Source organism: Jaculus jaculus, chromosome 7, assembly GCF_020740685.1.
Source record: "Jaculus jaculus isolate mJacJac1 chromosome 7, mJacJac1.mat.Y.cur, whole genome shotgun sequence".
Taxonomy (NCBI): Eukaryota; Metazoa; Chordata; class Mammalia; order Rodentia; family Dipodidae; genus Jaculus; species Jaculus jaculus.
In genome coordinates, this window is record NC_059108.1 from 30,290,033 (window position 1) to 30,308,923 (window position 18,891).

At 44.4% G+C, this 18,891-nt stretch overlaps 1 protein-coding gene across 2 annotated transcripts; it reads left to right on the forward strand.

Moving 5' to 3' along the window:
- The first annotated feature begins 7,205 nt into the window (after positions 1-7,205).
- Gjb6 (gap junction protein beta 6) lies at positions 7,206-16,303 on the forward strand. Of its 2 annotated transcripts, none has more exons than XM_004670549.2 (3): positions 7,206-7,294; positions 10,342-10,551; positions 14,804-16,303. In XM_004670549.2, the coding sequence occupies exon 3, from the start codon at positions 14,819-14,821 to the stop codon at positions 15,602-15,604; it is 786 nt and encodes a 261-aa protein (XP_004670606.1). In that variant the 5' UTR covers positions 7,206-7,294; positions 10,342-10,551; positions 14,804-14,818; the 3' UTR covers positions 15,605-16,303. The 2 variants fall into 2 exon arrangements, with proteins under 2 accessions (XP_004670606.1, XP_045010754.1); XM_045154819.1 differs by lacking the exon at positions 7,206-7,294 and adding an exon at positions 8,466-8,599.
- Positions 16,304-18,891: the final 2,588 nt, after the last annotated feature.

The following is an 18,891-nucleotide window of genomic DNA, read 5'->3' on the forward strand; positions in this document are numbered from 1 at the left end:
TGAGATCACAATACCCAGAACTTGAGAACATTTCAGGATAGAGTGAGTGTGCTGCTTCTGGGGCCTTGGAGGGCAGGGAAGCATAGATAGAGGAAATACACTGTTGGAAAAAGGTCTGTGAAATTAAGGCTCCATCACATTTATGCACCACTTTCTGTTTTTGTCTTTGTAATGCTAGGGATCAAACCCAGGGCTTGTGCATGCTGGGCAGACACTACCACTGGGCTATCCCCTAGCTGTGTATGTACAGGTTTGAGAGGAAGGGAAGCTTGCCACAGAAAGCAGCTTCCTAGAGAGGGAGTATTGTCTATATCCCCTATCTACACCACCTCCTTCTCCCTACTATAGTTTGGATATGCACTGTCCTCCAAAGCCCTCTGTGTTAAAGGATTGGTCTCTAACCCATGGCAATACTGGGACATGATGGGAACTTTAGCAGGTGGGGCCTGGTGGGAGGAAGTTAGGTCACTGTGGTATGCCCTACAAAGAGATACTGGGACCCTATTCTCTCTTTCTCTCCCTCGTGTAGTATATGTGTGTGGTTTATACATGTATGTATGCAGGTGTGCGCACCCTGGGCACACACTGGGAGGCCAAAGGAGAATGTCAGATGTCCCTGCTGGATTACTTCTGGGCATGTTTCCTTGAGACCAAATCTCTTACTGGTTTCAAAGCTTGTCATTTTCACTAGCCCCAACAGCACTTTAGGCTCTGCTCTCCATTGAACTGGGGTTTCAGACCTGCATGACCATGAGCAGTTATTTACATGGGTGCTAAGAAGTAGAACTCACAGTCTCAAGCCCTAATGCATGCATAGGAAGTGATCTTAACCACTTAGCCATCTCTCGAGCCTCCCCTCCCCCTCTCTTTCACTTGTAGACAACCAGGAGGTGAAAACACATTGTCCTTATCTCTCACCATCATATACTGTGCCACCGTGAGTCTAAAGCAACAGCACGGAGTGACCATGTACTGGAACCACAAGTCAAACTAAATCTTTCCTCTTCATCAGTTGATATCTCAGGTTTTTAATCACAATGATAGGAAACTGGCTGGCACACCTTCCAACCACTTTATTCCACTGGTCCAATGACCAAGATCATTAATGACTCCCTCACTCACTAAACTTTTAGCTTCAGTTCCCCAAAGTCTGCTAATCATAAGGTCTCATCCTCTCTGTCGTTTCTACCTTATCCTTCAAGACTTCTTACACCATAGTAAATTATATGGACTCAGGGTGTTTGCAATTATACAACAGTAATTTTTAATTACATGGGAAACGTTTCCAGCAGTCTCACACCCATAGAATTTAAAATTTACAGTCATGATTTCTTAATAAAGGAAACATTTTCTTTAGAGTAATTGGATCAAGAAAGTCAGTGTTCATTAAGTTTAACAAAATTCACTGAGAACTTTCTGCATACAAGGCAACTTACTACATGCTAGATGCTGATGTTAGAACTGGGTGTTGATGCTAGGTGTCAGTTGCCAAGGGCAAGTACAAGTGATTGGTGTAGATGCTGGTGATGGTGACAGTGCTAGACACTAAGTACTAGAGGAGGCAAGATGATGTTTTCTGTCCTCAAGGGCCTTTTATTCTAAAACACTCTGTGGTGTTTTGATTCAGGTGTTCCCCCATAAACTTAGGTATTCTGAATGCAAGGTTCCCAGCTGATGGAGATTTGGGGATTAACGCCTCCTGAAGGCAGTGTATTTTTGGGGACAGGCTTACGGGTGTTATAGCCAGTTTCCCCTTGCCAGTGTTTGGCACACTCTCCTGTTGCTGTGGTCCACCTTATGTGGGCCGGGGTGTGATGTCCACCCTCTGCTCATGCCATTGTTTTCCCTGCCATCGTGAAGCTTCCCCTCGAGTCTGTAAGCCAAAATAAACCTTTTCTTTTCCCCACAAGCTGCTCTTGGTTGGGTGATTTCTGCAAGCAATGTGAACCTGACTGCAATACATTCTAAAAATCTCCAATATAATACCATAGAGTGGCCCAAGTACTCAGTACTTGCATGAGGCACTTCAGGCCAGATGGAAAATTGTTATTAGTGAGAAGCAAGCACTCACCAAGTCTTGAAGGATAAGAATGATTTGTTAAGGTAGAGAAAGCAAACATAAATCAAAGGATCAGTGAACGATTTGGGCTGCTCACCCATGTGGGTTCTGTTGTCCACCAGCCATGCTGAGAAGGTCTGCAAAGCCCTTAAGAGGTGGAGCCTAGAGGATCTGAAGTTCAAGGTCATCCTCAGCTACATAGTGGGTTTAAGGTAAGCTTGGGATACGTACATGTGACGTGGTCTTTAAAAAAAAATAAGAGCCTGGGCTCTAGAGGGATGGCTTAGTGGTTAAGGCGCTTGCCTGCAAAGCCTAAGGACCCAGGTTCAATTCCCCAGTACCCACATAAGCCAGATGCACAAGGTGGTGCACGTGTCTGGAGTTCGTTTGCTGTGGCTGGAGGCCCTGGCATGCCCATTCTCTCTGTATCTGCTTTCCTCTCTCTAATAAATAAATAAAAATATTTTTAAAAAATAAGAGCCTGGTATGATTGGCCATTCCTTCAGTCCCAGCACTCAGGGACTGAGGTGGGAGGGCTGCTATGTATGTTTCAGGCCAGCTGTGGTCACATAGTAGGTTACAGGTCAGCCTGGGTTAGAGTGAGACCTTGCCTCGAAAAAGAAAAAGAAGATGAGGAGTGGGGTGAGCCAAACAAGATATCTTTGGTCTAAAATCCCAGTACTTGACAGGCTAAAGTAGGAGGATCACCATGAGTTTGAGACCAGCCTGAGCTACCAAGTGAGTTTCAGGTCAGTCTATGCTAGAGTATGACCTTGCCTCAAAAAAAAAAAAAAAAAAAAAAAAAAAGAAAGGAAGGAAGGAAAAGCTCTCAGTGGCCAACGTGGATACAATCTAAAACAATGAAAGCAGCACTGGATTATAATCCAGAGAATAGATATCCAGGAGTTTAGACTGACTGAATAAATGATTGGATTGATAAATAAATTGGGCCGGGCATGGTAGCACACGCCTTTAATCCCAGCACCCGGGAGGCAGAGATAGGAGGATCGCCATGAGTTCGAGGCCACCCTGAGACTACATAGTGAATTCCAGGTCAGCGAGACCCTACCTAGAAAAACCAAAAAGTAAGTAAATATAATTAATAAGGTAATTAATAAGTTGGGAGAAAGAACAACTCTCCTGTGCAGAAAACTATCAGATTGGGCACCACTCAAGCCTCAGAGAGGAATCTCATGCTTGAGTTAAGCATGGCTGTGGAAGTAACGTCCTTCCCAGAAGCGCAATGTGGAAGGAGGGGAAGTGACTTAGTGGAGGAAAACCCTCACAGACACTACTTCAGCTTTGTGGCCAAGGTCAGGATCAGCAAAAGGAGTCACGACATTACAGTTATGTGTCTTTGATATGGTGTGAGAAAAACGGCTGTTTGTATGATCTTCTTATCCACACACTTGACCTCACCCAATCATGAGGACAGAATCAGGCAAACCCTGACTGAAGGAAGTCTACAAAATGCAATGTGGGCTGTTCTGTTGAACTAATAGACAAACGTTAGCTTTTATTTCAAAAAACACACATTTACCTCTGCCTGGCACGGAGGGCTGTGTCATTGAGAAGACAGAGTCCTGCACTGTGTTTTCTGAATGAGCAGCAAAAGCCGGAGCGGTGGGGCCGCGGGGCCTCTCCTGAGCACATGCGCCAGCGGCCAGACACAGCCAATGCCAGAGTCTCCTCCATCCCTTCCGCAGACACAGGAGGCCACTCAGAGATCCAAAACAGCCTCACGCCCATCATCCTTTCACGTCTCACTGTGCAGAATTCACATCTTACACACGTTGGCCCCAATTGACTTTGGCCCTTAAGGTACAGAGGGGAAGGGCTGGGAGATGGCTCAGTGGATAAAGCCCTTGCCACGCAAGACTCAGTTTGGATACTCAGAATACACCCTTGCCACGCAAGTGTGAAAACCCAAGTTCAGCTTCCCAGACACACATAAATAGCAGGAGACAGACACTATCTTGACCACACACACACACACACACACACACACACACACTAAATAAGTAAAGTATAAAAGAAGATGAAGAGGGAAGACACTAATCAAATAAATTCATGTCACTACAATCAAAACTACAAGTGGAGCTAGAGGGATGGCTGAGCGTTTGCCTGCAAAGCCAAAGGACCCACGTTAGCCAGATGCACAAGGGGGTGCAAGCGTCTGGAGTTCATTTGCAGTGGCTGGAAACCCTGGTGCTCCCATTCTCCCTCTCTTTCTCCCTCTTTTTCTATCAAATAAATAAATAAATAAAAATAATAAAACATCAAAACCAGAAGTGTCTCATTAAAAATACTTTGTAGGGTGCCAGGCATGGTGGCACATGTCTTTAATCCCAGCACTTGGGAGGCAGAGGTAGGAGTATCACTGTGAGTTCAAGGCCACCCTGAGACTATATAGTGAATTCCAGGTCAGCCTGAGCCAGAGTGAGACCCTACCTTGAAAAACAAACAACAACAATAAAAACTTTGTAGGGCTGGAGAGATGGCTCAGCCATTGAGGAACTTGCCTGCAAAGCCTAGTGACCCAGGTTTGCTTCCCCAGTACCCACGTACAACCAGATGCACAAAGTGGCACATGCATCTGGAGTTCATTTGCAGAAGTTGGAGAGGCCTGGGTGTGCCCATTATCTCTCCTCTCTCTGCTTGCAAATAAATTAATAATAAAAATTCTTCTAAAATTTATTTGGGAGAGATAGAGTGGGTGAGTATGGGCATCACAGGGCCTCTATCACTGTAAATGAACTCAAGACACCTAGCTTTAAGTGGGTACTGGGAAACTGAACTCAGGATACCTGGCTTTGAAAGCAAGTACTTTAACCGCTGACCCATCTCTCCAGTCCCTACAAGTGTTTTTTAAAAATATTTTTTGTTTATTTTTATTTATTTATTTGAGAGTGACATACAGAGAGAGAGAGAGAGAGAATGGGTGCACCATGGCTCCTAGCCACTGCAAATGAACTCCAGATGCGTGCGCCCCCTTTGTGCATCTGGCTAACGTGGGTCCTGGGAAATCGAGCCTCGAACCAGGGTTCTTAGGCTTCACAGGCAAGTGTTTAACCACTAAGCCACCTCTCCACCACCCCCCCCTTTTAAAAACTGTTACAATATTGTTAAGTAGACATTTTTCACATTTGATACACAAAATTCAAGTAACCATGACCAGTCCATGTGTTTGTGCACTAGTAACAATGTTTAATGAACTGGCTTTTCAGTGTCCCAGTGAAGTTCTCATCAACGGTAAGCTCATGTGGTCCTCACTTAAGTTCCTCTGCAACAAGACTACCCAAAAAGTGAAAAATTGAACAATGAGGCTAAACGCTGAAAAAATACCTGGCAATAAAATGGTGGCACCTTGGAGGTGGTAGAGATAGCCTGAACAATAAAAGAAGTAATTTTGTCTTGTTGGAAGTTGGAAGTTGTTTGGAAGTCTGTGTAATGACAGACTTCATGACTCCTTTAGCCTGACTTGTAGCCTACATGGCTGCAGGAGCGCCTTCCACTGGCCCACTCCAGCCCTGGTTTGCAAGGAGCCAGCTCTGTGAGTGAGATTTGCCATTCGGTAGGAAAAGCAAAAGCTGTTTCCCAGGATTCTCCGCAGTGCTGATGCAGTTCTGCCCAGAGATACACAAATATTCATGGAACAGCGCAAAATGTGCAGAGTGCACATTACTGTAGGAGTGTAGAAAAATTTTAAAAAAAGCAAGAAAAGCTGACACTGTTTATAATCCTCAAAGAAGTTTCTGATCTACTTTGAAGAACCGGCTTGTTTTCCTGAAGCAAGGGGAAGGTGTGCCTGAAATATGTGTTAGAGGAGAGATGGAGAAGGAACTGAGGGTGGGAGGCTCTTGAGAAGCAGCCAGAGTGTTTGGGCTCAGGGAACACCAGGGCAGCCTGCGCTGTCTCGTCTGTGTCTCCATCCCTGGGTTCAAGGCCATTTCAGGGACCACCCCAAAATGTCCTAAATTTGCTTGGTTTACGACCAAGTCTCTGAGACCCTTATAATTCACGTACTTTGGAAGAAGGGTTTCTGTAAAGTCTTAACTCCCGTGACCCGAAAAACACACTTTAGGAACTATCTTTACTTCTCTTTTATGAGAGAGTATGAACCAACAAGAAGAATATGGCAAAGGTGGCGACATTTAATTGCTAACCAATTTTGGGTTACAAGCAAGTTACACATCTCTTGTCTGATGTGGAACAAGTCAGAACCTGTAAAGCCAGGTCCCTAAATAGATCCAAAGGTTTCCTCCCCACCAGCTTCTGCACCACCCTGTGTTTTGTGCTTTCTTGCTCTGTCTGTGACAAGAGGGACACAACTTCTCCCCCGCAGGAGGCTTTACAGAATGGAGGCAGCTAATTAAAACAACCCTTGTGGCCTCCACTAAGTGGTCGTTAATGGACACAGAACCTCTAGGTTGCTCTAGGTTGCCAGCACACTGGTATTCTGGAGAAAACAAACCTGCCTCTGGCACTGCTGCCATCAGGGGTGGGTGGCTCTCTGGGCGGTGGGTCCACTCACCCAAAGTACATTTCCGTGGGGACCCCGACACTGCCTTGCCCTTTACTCAAGTCCTCCTGGTGTCCAGCCCAGGCGAGCCTCTGAGGGCTACCTGGTCCCCTTCCTGATTGGATCAGGCTGGGCTCCACTCACTGGAAGTCTAGGTAACCCCAAAGACCCTAGGAGGGTCCCCCCAAAGGAGGGAGGTTCTTGCTGGTCCCGCCCCCTCGAAGGAGGGACCAGCCGTGAGACTCTGTCCTCAAAAGGGGAGGCCCTCTGAGTTCCGCCCCTCCGAAGGGATTGGGAATCTGCCTTGCGCCCCCAAAGGAAGGGAGGGCTCACCTGTACCGGTTCCCAGGGGCCTGCCCCTCGCCCTCAGCTGCTAAGGGAGAGTCCCCCAGCACCCTCACTCCTCTCTGGCTAGGGGAACCCGCCCCTGCCCAGGGATCACGCCCTGCGCCCCCAGCCCCGAGGGAGGGGCCGCTGCGCCCCGGGACGGGGCGGCGCGCGTCGAGTAGCCGCGCTGCTGTCCCGCGGCCGGCGGGAGCCGCGTCAGGCAGAGGCGGGCTGGGGCGCGGTTAAAAAGAGGCCGCAGGTGGGATCCCGGCTCCACCCGCGCAGCTCGGTTCCCGCCACGAGCCGGCGGCTCTCGAGCCGACCTGCGCACCGGGCGAGAGTGGAGGGCGCCGCCTCGCGCCCAGGGCCCGGGTCCCGCGGAGCAGGTAAGCGGTGCGCTGGACCACCCGGCCACCCGGGGTGGGAGGATTCCCTCTGGAAGCCCAGGCAAGTGAAGGCGGAGGCCTGTCCCCGTCCTCGCCATCTCGTCCCCGCAAGACAAGGGGGAACCGGTGCCCGGTGGCTCAGGGGCCCCTACAGAGTCGCCGGTGGAGGGTGGGTGTCGGGCATCCTTATCTGCCTCCCATCCGCATCCAGGCTGTGAGCCCTTGCCCGGTGGGCGCCACTGGCACCACCCTCTCCTCTGCGTGCTGCTCACGGAACCGGGATGGACTGGTTTGACTTCTGAGGAGCATGGTTGCCCCTCTGACTTGCAGGACAGGTTTTTATGAATGCATCAAGGTTTTGTAAGTGGCCAGAGTGGGGACCAAGAACCCCCTTTTCCTATTTCCTTTTGCTACATTTTGGATCATTTTTGATATGGGAAGTCGCCGACCTGTCCCACTTGGATTTGCGGAGCGAAAAGGCAGATCAAGAGATGATATTTTTTTTTTAAAAGTTGAGTCCAAACCTGCGACTTAGAAGAGCAGATAAGGTCTGGACAGAAATGACCCTTGAGGCTGTATGATTAAAGTCCCAGGAACTTATGAAATGCAGATGACAGGGCCACAGTGATTAAAGGTAGTTGGTGACACATCTAGCTCAAAGATTCAGACAGCATTCGGCACATCCTGTGCATTGAAGGGGCCCAGGTCCAGGTATTGGTATCCTGTTTTGCAGACTTTGGGGCATCCCTCCGTTTGTGGGCGGCGGACCTCCTGTCTAGGTGCATGTGGCTTCAGGTAGCTGTGGACATTGGACAGGCTAAGGACCTGCAGCTCGGAAAGGGACACGAGGCCCAATGACTTCAGGGTCCCTGAGGTGGAAGCTCATTGTCAGCTTGAGCCCAGTTGAGTTTAGCCCTGCAGCCTTGTTTTCTTTCAAGTAGACTTTGTCTTCCTTGCCCCAGTTCTAGCATAATCTGACCAGTGTTCCAGAAGAAAATGTCCTGTCCTGATGACGTTTCCTTGGAACTGCAGGGTGCTGCCCCAAAGGGCTCCTGTGGAGAGCTTTGTCAGCTGTTTGGATCGGGCAATCTTTGGTGGCGGGGTGGGGGTGGGGGTGGGGGGTGGGGGTGGGGAGGGGGGGAGTTGTCTGAACCATGCCAAAGAGGGGAGGAGGAGGATGGAGAAAGAGTACCCTGGCGCTAACCTGTAACATAAGTGGGGCTTTGAAGGACTACCCCTCGCCGTCACCACTGGGTGATCACTGGGTGACCAGTGGTGGTTTTTAAAAGGCAAATTCGGTTACAGGTAATAGTGACTTTATTCTCGTTGTCTTACTTTTTCTTTCCTGAATTGAGTGGAGAAGGAAAAGAAGTGTCAAGTCTATCAACAAATTAAATAATGAAAGAAAAATTCTGACTTGTCCATCCTCACTGTGGGTTTCTGATTCAGTCTGAAAATTCCAGGAGCTATGAGGGGTTTGAGTGCATTAGTTATTTATATGTATATTTTTTCTTTTGGTGGTGGTACTGGTGACTGAACCCATGGCTTTGTGCATGCTAGGCAAGCATACATCCTCAGCCCCATGTACATTAATTGGAATGTTAAATAGAATAAAATTGTGGGAAAATAATTTTCAGTCCAAGTTTCTTGATCCGTGATGGCATAATCCTACACTATTTATTATTCCCAAGGTCAGTCGATTGTAGTTGAACCTATATGTTTGGAAAGGATAGAGGTTTGTTTGGAGCAGATTCTGCTAACGAGACCCAGAAAAGGGAAGATGAACTGAATGGAAATTGTTTTCATGACTGTATGAATTCTTACATGAAGTAGAAAAACATGTAATTCTGTGGATTGTCTGATTTTATATTTACACTCATAGACACAGGGTTCATTTTACTGAGTTAATTTTGAAGAAGTCTATAAATCCTAAACCAGCTGTCAGTGCTATCGTTATTTTGAAAGCACAATTGCTGATAGTTTTATGTCATTCAATTTAAGCCTCAACTCTTAGGTTGTCTCCTGTATCACTTGAGATTTCTACAGTCAAAAAGATAATGATTTTTCTTGATTTAAAAAAAAAAGAGTTTGAGCTTTGTTTTTTTTTTTTTTGTTTTTGTTTTTGTTTTACGAAGTAGGGTCTCACTCTAGCCCAGGCTGACCTGGAATTCACTATGGTGTCTCAGGGTGGCCTTGAACTCACGGCGATCCTCCTACATCTGCCTCCCAAGTGCTGGGATTAAAGGCGTGCGCCACCATGCCCGGCTTTGAGCTTTGTTTTTAAGCTACCAATTTTGTACCCAGTTTATCAAACTTTTTCCCACTCCTGTTTTTTGTTTGTTTGTTTTTGGTGCTTAAATAATGGGCTTGAGGGCTGGAGAGATAGCTCAGCAGTTAAGATGCTTTCTTGCAAAGCCTAACGACTCAGGTTTGATTCCCCAGTATCTATGTAAAGTCGGATGCACAAAGTGGCTCATGCTTTTGGAGTTTGTTTACAGTGGCTAGAGGCCCTGGGTCACCAATTTTCTTCCTCTCTTTCTCTCTCCCTCTGCTTGCAAATAAATAAATAAAGATATTGTTTAAAGAATGGCCTTGAGATTTGGGATAGAGTGTATCATCTTCCCCGTTACTAACATAATGATAGGGAAATAACTTACCTAACTAGATACCACCTTTGATTTTTTTAAAAAAATGTTTTATTTACTTATTTGAGAGAGAGAGAAAGAGAATGAGCACACCAGGGTCTCTAGCCACTGCAAATGGACTCCAGATAAATGTGCCACCTTTTGCATCTGGCTTATGTCGGTATTGGAGAATCAAACCTAGGTCCTTAGGCTTCACAGGCAAGCACCTTAAGCCATTGAGCCACCTCTCCAGCCCTACCTTTGACTTTTTTAAAGGATGTGTTTGAAGTACAAAGTATTAGGAAAATGACAAATTCTGTAATGATACTGAAGATGAAGAAAAACTACTCACAGAGTTCATTCAATGACCACATGCAGAAGCTAAAAGAACGTGGCAACAACTTTTTATTTCTCATTTGACAGGTGACATCTGCACTGTCATCCAGAAATAAAAGGGAGCTTTGATTTGTGCAGTGCTGCCTTCCAAGCAGTCAAGTGGAAGAAGAGGAGGAGGAAGAGGAAGAGGAGGAGGAGGAGGACAAGGAGGAGGAAGAAGAGGAGAAAGCCAGAAGCCTTTGAAGAGCCCCAGTTCTCAGAGCCTAACACACTGGGAATCCTTGGAAATTAAAACAGGTTTGTTTGTTTTATTTGGACTTCATTTCTTTTAATATTTAACTCTGTAGAGCTCACATGAACATTGTAAGGAGTATGTTTTCCTCCCAGATGTATTAAATATTCACCAATTTTTTTAAAAAAAAAAAAACAACCTAGAAACATATAAACAGGAAGATTCTTCCACCTCTTGGTGTATGCTGAGAGAAAATGTTCTGGTTTGGGTGTTATTCAATAAAACTAAAATGCCATTGTTCAACCAGCTATGATTTAATTCCTAAATAAAGTGTTTTAAATGCCAAATGTGGTGGCACACACCTGTAATTCTCGCACTCAGGAGGCTGAGGCAGGAGAATTGCCACAAATGTGAGGCCTGGGCAACAGAGTACCAGGCAGCCAGACTGACATAGCAAGACCTGTCTCTAAATAGATAGATGGATGATAGATAGATAGGTAGGTAATAGACAAACAGATAGATGGTCTTTAAAAAATTGAGAAATCCTATTGCTTCTGGGATGTCAGTAGAACTAACTCTAGCTGATTTGAACTGTGGAAGGGAAGAGAAATCCAGCTGCACAGTCCTGTATGCTCCCTCCAAAGGAGCTCGTTGTTATTAGTCTCAAGCTGGCCTGCAATGCCCAGTGATCCTCCTGCCTCAGCCTCCCAAATGCTGGGACTAAAGGTATATGCCACCATGCCCAACACTTTATACATTTTTGGTGCCTCCTTTAAATATTTTATATTCCATGTATACATTTCTGGTATTTATGAGTTTGGTGACCCTTTTCTCCAGTGTGTTAGCATGTGTCACAGGCAAACATGAGGGATTAATCAAGGCAGTGTCTCATTTATTAGTTGGGAAGACAATATCTGAAGTTTATAGTGCTTCTTGTGGGATAGTATGAAGTATTCATGGGATAAATAGTATCAAAATACATTATGTTGTGTTATCTCTTTTTGGAATTAAATGTTTAAGACTAGAGCTTTAATGTCAAGAGTGGGGTTATAACTATAATTAAATATATCACAAAAGCAGGTGCCATTTGTCTTAAGCCTAAATGCAATCACATTCTTGTAAGATGACATCTGCAGGGATAAGCATATCTATTTGTTCCTGATATGTGAGCCAAGAAGGTGCCAGTTTAAACAAACCCCTCTGGTGTACAAACCAAGAGTTAATGGTTTGCTTTTTGTTGGAAAAACTCCTCCCACTGGCTGCAGCCCTGTTGAAGCATGAAAGCCAAGGGGGATTTTGTTCCCCACCATTATAAAAGGTTCTGGAGGCTATACTAGTTTGGGAGATTCAATTTTAATTAGTGATAATTTCCCAAGAGTGTTGGGCCCTCCATTTCTTTTTAGTATGTTTATAATTTTCTCTAACTATCCTGCTTTTAGGAATCTGGGACCAATATCCTTGGGGGAAAATGTGATCTCTTGACTTCTTCTGTGACTTTAGCCCCTCCAAACTCATTTAGGCCCTGTTGTCCCTTGACATCTTGATCTGTTTGCTTCCTAAAAGGACAGGTGACAAGTGACCCTCGAATGTGCCATTGTTTAGGCAGGCGATGTGATAGGGAAATTTGAGAGGATCCCTATGGGGCTGTACAGATTCCATGAACCTTGAATCATTGGGTATAAAGGTAAAGTTTTTATTTGGTTAATCAAAACCTGGCTGATGACGTGTTGTTGAGCAAACTGGAGAGGAAAGTACTAGCTGGTTAATGAAAGAACATCATTTTATAACAAGAAAGACTAGCTTCATAAGGGAACAGATACCAGAAAATATGTTTAAACTTCAAGATGTATACATTCCTGCTGCCCCACAGGTCACAACCTGACATGCCTCCAGGACAGGACACCCACAGTTAGGAAAACTTGTAGTGGCTTTCAGCAAGAACTAAAAAATCAGTTTTATAACTCATATTACTTAAGATAAGTTTTTAAAATCACAGGGCACTTACTGTGAAATGAAAGTGTCTTTGGGGTGTGGGATAAGCAGTACATGAGAGGGAATATTTAACTGATGCTTTCAATTGCATTCTTCTATGTTAGCCTAGCAGGGTTCAGCTCACCTCTGACTGAAGGCTTCTGGGTTTATGGAACTGTAGCCCACTTTAATGTTTTTCCTCTTCAAAAAATGAGGGAAGAGGGGTGGAGAGATAGCTTAGTAGTTTAGGCACTATCTGCAAAGCCAAAGGACCCAGGTTTGAGTCCCCAGGACCCACGTAAGCAAGATGCACAAGGTGGTGCATGCCTCTGGAGTTCGTTTGCAGTGGCTGTGGGCCCTGATGTGCCCATTTATCTCTCCCTCCCTGTCTTTATCATTCTCTTCTCTCTCAAATAAATAAAATTTTTAAGAAGAAAGAAACCCTCCATCTTTCTGTTAATCCTAAACACTCAATCCAACTCTCAGTCCCAGATCAGCCCAAAATTTGGATCCTTTTGTTGCTGTCTTTGATGTTTCCCTGGGAAAAACATGAGACCCTCATGACAGAATCCACCACCATGTCCACACTCCTACAGCTGCCCTCAGCATGCCAGGATCTTCCTTGAAAGGTGAAGTAAGCATGCTTTCAGGGAGCCTGAGGCACAGGGAGCTCACATTCAGCCTAGGTTTCTTTTCTACAACCTGGTGGAAAGGCACCCAAGCCCTCTGAAAAGGACACTCCTTATATGGAACACTAATTTTCCTTCAGTGCAATGTTAGGACAAGTTATTAGATGAACTCTGGAAATGCAACTAACTTACAGATGGTATGAAAGATGTCTACAAATACCATTTGTATCCATGACACTCTGTCCATGTTATGGTCGTGGTCACTGTTACCAAACTCTTGCAAGGTTTAGCAATGCTGTTTTAGAACTTTGCTCGAGGTTAAATAGAGAGTACCTGTCAGGGCTGGGGATGTAGCTCAGTTAGTAGAGTGGTTGTGTGTCATGCATGGAGCTCTGGGTTCCATCTCCAGCTCTGCATAACCAAGCTGTGGTGGTTCATGCCTGTGATTCTAGCACTCAGAGGTAGAGGCAGAAAGATCAGAAGTTCAAGGTCATCCTCAGCTATATAGTAAGTTTAGGATCAGCCTGAGTTATGTGAAACCCTGTCTCAAAACAGTACCTCAGGTCAAATGTGTCACTTGACCCCATGTCAAGGTGACCCCAGGTCAAATACCTATATCACACACATACACACACACACACACACACACACACACACACCCCTATCTCTCTCTCTCTCTCACACACACACATACAGAGAGTGTGTGTGTGTTTATAGTATTCTGAAAATCCAAATATTTGTCCTCAAGTCATTGAGTACCTCTTTCATTCATTTTTTTTTTCAATGTATAGGCCAGGATGACTGTTTATGTAGCCTAGCCTCAAGCTCACAGTGATCCTCCTGCCTTAGACTCCCAAATGCTAAAATTACAGATATGTGCTCCTCTTTCATTCTGAGTATAAATATACCATTTATATAAATGTTTACATATGTCCAGTAATACCATTTCTGGGTATATACCCAAAAGCATTGAAAGCAGTGTTTCAAATATCTGGACACTAATGTTCATAGCTATATTACACACAATAGACAAAAGGTGATGGATAAACAAATGCAGTTTTATCTTTACAGTGGAATACTATTCAGCTGTAAAAAGGAAAGAAATTTTGACACCTGCTGCAATATAGATGGACTAAGGACATTGTGCCAAATGACAAAACCCAGTCACAAAAGGACAACTTTGCATGATCCTGTTTTGTTTTGTGACTTGGTTATGCTATTTAAGGAATAAGATGTACTGTGGAAATTCTGAATACTTGAGTAAAACCAAACTGATACAATGTATGTTTACATAGTGAATGAAGGGAAACTTAGACATGAATTTGTTGACCTGAGTTCCTGGATTACTAGAAAGCAGCAGCTTCATGTATTGTCTGAGTGAAGTTGAACCAGAGATGTTGTATTTCGCTGGTGAACTCAAGTACCTGTTTACTAGGAAAGTCATTGACAAAGACAGACCTCACCTAGAGTGGGAGTTGTCCTGTTGATGTTGCCTAGTGCAGAGGGCAAACAAGGTTCTTCCAGAGCAGTTCTTTGTGGTCAGAAACGACAGGATGTCTTTAAAGTGGGTCTTCCTGATCAGAAAAGCTCCTGCTAGCAGAATAGGCTAGCCTACTTTAAGCGGGTTCGGCCAGAATCTGTAATTTCACTGTCTTGCTGGTCTGTTAATTCACAGGCCCTTTCCACCAATCGTCTCTGTTCTCTTTTGCCTGTTTAGGAATAAGCCTGCGCGATGGATTGGGGAACCCTACACACATTCATTGGTGGTGTGAACAAACACTCCACCAGCATCGGGAAGGTGTGGATCACAGTCATCTTTATCTTCCGGGTCATGATCCTCGTGGTGGCAGCCCAGGAAGTGTGGGGCGATGAACAAGAGGACTTCGTCTGCAACACCCTGCAGCCAGGGTGCAAGAACGTGTGCTACGACCACTTCTTCCCAGTGTCCCACATCCGGCTCTGGGCCCTGCAGCTGATCTTTGTGTCCACCCCAGCGCTTTTGGTGGCCATGCATGTGGCCTACTACAGACATGAGACTGCCCGCAGGTTTAGACGGGGAGAGAAGAGGAAGGAATTCAAAGATCTAGAGGACATCAAGAAGCAGAAGGTGCGGATTGAGGGGTCCCTGTGGTGGACGTACACCAGCAGTATCTTCTTCCGCATCATCTTCGAAGCTGCCTTCATGTATGTGTTTTACTTCCTCTACAATGGGTACCACCTGCCCTGGGTGCTGAAATGTGGGATTGAGCCCTGTCCCAACCTTGTGGACTGCTTTATTTCTAGACCAACTGAGAAAACTGTGTTCACAATCTTTATGATCTCTGCATCTGTGATTTGCATGCTGCTCAATGTGGCCGAGTTGTGTTACCTGCTACTGAAGTTATGTTTTAGGAGATCCAAGAGAACCCAGGCACAGAGAAATCACCCCAGGAATTCCCTGAAAGAAAGCAAGCAGAATGAAGTGAATGAGCTGATCTCAGATAGTGGTCAAAACACAATCACAAGTTTTCCGAGTTAAACACTTCAAGGTCAAGCATAGGTGAACCCTGACAATGCATTTGTCCTTTGGAAAGGTAACATCAACCTGGCAGTTCCCTTTCTAGATGAAGAGCTTGTCTCTATCAATGACTTATAGTAACTAGCTGTACTTTGGATAGAGTACCTGCACCAGTCACATGCAGTGAGACTTACATATGTGCTCCATCTTCGAAGACAAACTGGTGACAACTGAGCTTTGAAGTTACCTTAACAAGTTTGTTTTACCTGGACTGTCTGACTTACTGTGTATCCCCTGAACCTTTATCTAGAAATTGATATTTTTATTAGTAAAGTTATTTTTATAGGACTGACTTTGAATTTGTATAAAATATTTTTATAATGACTGATTTTCCTTACCTGGGAAACACATTCGTAGTTAGCTTTTCAAGGATACATTCCAAGTATCTAAACTTTTAAGTATATACCCCAAGTATCTAAACTTTGAACTTACAAAGAGTCTAGCTTATGAATACTGCTTTGCAGTATCTGTTGAGAATTTTACAAACTGTCATGATGCTCTTAAGGTGGAGTGTTCGTTGTACAATGCATTTTTTTGCTGTTTTTGAATGTAGATTGGACTGTGGGGAAGTAGGGCACTTTTTTAAGCTAACCTGTTTTCCAGCTATTGTGAGCACTGGAGACATGAGTGTGGTCACACCAATAAAGCTTGATCCCATTTCTTTGGGCTCTGTGTACAATATGTGTTGGTGTTTCTAGAGATGTGATATGTTGGCTCATTGCTTTCTGTTGAGAATCCAGTGACTGTGTGAGGTGCTCAGATCTCAAAAGGCATTCTTGCATTCTCATATCAAATGAACATCAGCTGAATTTAACAGCCTACTAAGGCCTCAGTTTGGAAAGGGACTCTAGGAAAGTGTCCTCTGGGTCAGAGATTTGATTGCACACCTATAATCTCAGTATTTTGGAAGCTGAGGCAAGAAGATCGTAAGTTCAAGGTCAGCATTTGGCTACATAGTGAAGCTAGCCTTGGCTACATAGTAAGATCTTGTCTCATTTCCCACCACCACCCCCCAAAAAAGACAAAAAAGGAGAGAGAATGTGGAGGGGAGGGAGAGAGAAGGTTAGGAAGGTCTTATGCAGCTATTTTTTGTCCATTTATGTTTCTATAACAAAATGTCTGAGGCTGGGTAGAGGAGAGGGCCTGGAGAAGGCCTCCTGGGTCATCACACACAACATAAAAGGTAGCTTCTGGCAGAAGCCATTGTGAGTTGGAGAGGTCATGTTACAAGGTAGGAAATAAGCCAATGACAGGGAAAGTGTCCAGCCTGCTTATCACAACCCACTCTAGGGACTTGAAACAACAGCATTCGCACATTCCAAGGGCATGTTCCCATAACCTAATTGCTTTCCAACTAGCTCTTCTCATACTGGTTCTGCTACCTCAACAGCACCACCCCAGGAGCCTTGGGGCAGCACACTCAAACCATATCCAGCCCATAGCAGCAGCCTTGAGCACCTGAACACTGGTCTATGGTGACTCAGAAAGCACCCATGCTCCCTACCCAGAAATGGGGAAACCTCTCCCCAGGGATTTCCAGGTTGAACAGAGAGACACCTCTAGGGTGGGCATGAGTGAGTCAGTGAAGACTGGTCACTCTTGAGGGTGATGAAACACAAACTCAAACTCTGTGGCAAGGGATGCTTAACATGGAGCTCAGTGCATCAGCATTCTGAATTACTCATGACACTAACTAAAGGGCACCTAATGGACATATAGAAGGGCTTGACATACCATGAGGGTTCCTAAAAGACCTGCTTCAGAACTCACAGAATGAAAAAGTAATTCTCCTTTTCTTCAGCATAAAGTAAATCCTAAGCATATTTCATTAATAAGCATGTTGGTGCCAGTCTATAGAAAACAAGATCTAACAAAATCAATTCCATCATCATACTGAAAAAAGTGATTTGGGCTGGAGAGATGGCGTAGCGGTTAAGCGCTTGCCTGTGAAGCCTAAGGACCCCGGTTCGAGGCTCGGTTCCCCAGGTCCCACGTTAGCGAGATGCACAAGGGGGCACACGCGTCTGGAGTTCGTTTGCAGAGGCTGGAAGCCCTGGCGTGCCCATTCTCTCTCTCTCCCTCTACCTGTCTTTCTCTCTGTGTCTGTCGCTCTCAAATAAAAAATTTTTAAAAAAAGTGATTTAACCAGCATTTTTATTTCTTGATTCTCCAAGAGATTCTTGTCTTTTGAAATGCCTGTTTGAATGGCTACCAAATGAATCCCTAAAGAAAGAAAAGACATACAAAAGATGGATAATGTAGCCTTGGGTCCAATTCTCAATCTGCATGGAATCATCACTTTCTAGCTTTATTGAGGTATACTTTATAGATAAGGTCTACACATAATATGTCCCATTTGATGAACTTTAAGCTCTGTAGATACTTTGAGATTCCATCACCAACTCAAGGTATTAAATGTGTCTGTCCCCTCCAAATATGTCATCACATTCCTTTGTTTCATGAAAATATATTAAACATGAGATCCACTTTGAATAAATTTTGAAGTATAGAAAGTCACACTGTTATCGGCAGGTATGATATACCACAGATCTCTAGAGCTTACTCATCTAGGGCTACTGAAATTTTGCATCTCTCATTAAATTCCTTTACCCTCTGTCCATTTAAAATTTCCTTTATGATTTTCTCTGCATACATTTAAAGTCCTTTTAATAGGTGTCAGAAGTTTAACTGTCAAACATATATTAGAAAACAAGAGAGAAAGCCCCATACTATTTACTTATATGTTTGTTCACCATGTTTGAAGATTTCTCCTATCATTTCCTCGCTGTATGGAGAACATCATTTAGTCATTCTTTATTGTTGGCTGTTTCAGAGTTTTTGTTGTTGGTTGGTTGATTGGTTTTGGAGGGGACAGGATCTCACTATAAAGACAGTCTGGCCTCAAACTCTCAATTTTTCTATCTGCAATGACAGGTGTGTACCACTATGCTGATGTATAAAGATATCTTTGCTGGGAATAGAATTCTGGGTTGACTTGAAAAGCTTTACTGCCCTTAGATATGTGATAGGAAATCCTGTATCATTTGTATTATTTTCCCTCTCAGGTAAAGTTGTTTCTCTCTGGGTGTGTGTAGGACTCTTTTCCTTGGTCTATACTTTTCAGAAGTTTAATTATGCTATGTCTAGGTATTATTCCGTTTATTAAAAAAATTCTGTCTAAAGTTTACTTCTTGGTTCTGCTAACTAAAAATTGGAAAGTTTTCAGCAAGTATTTCAGTAATTTTTTA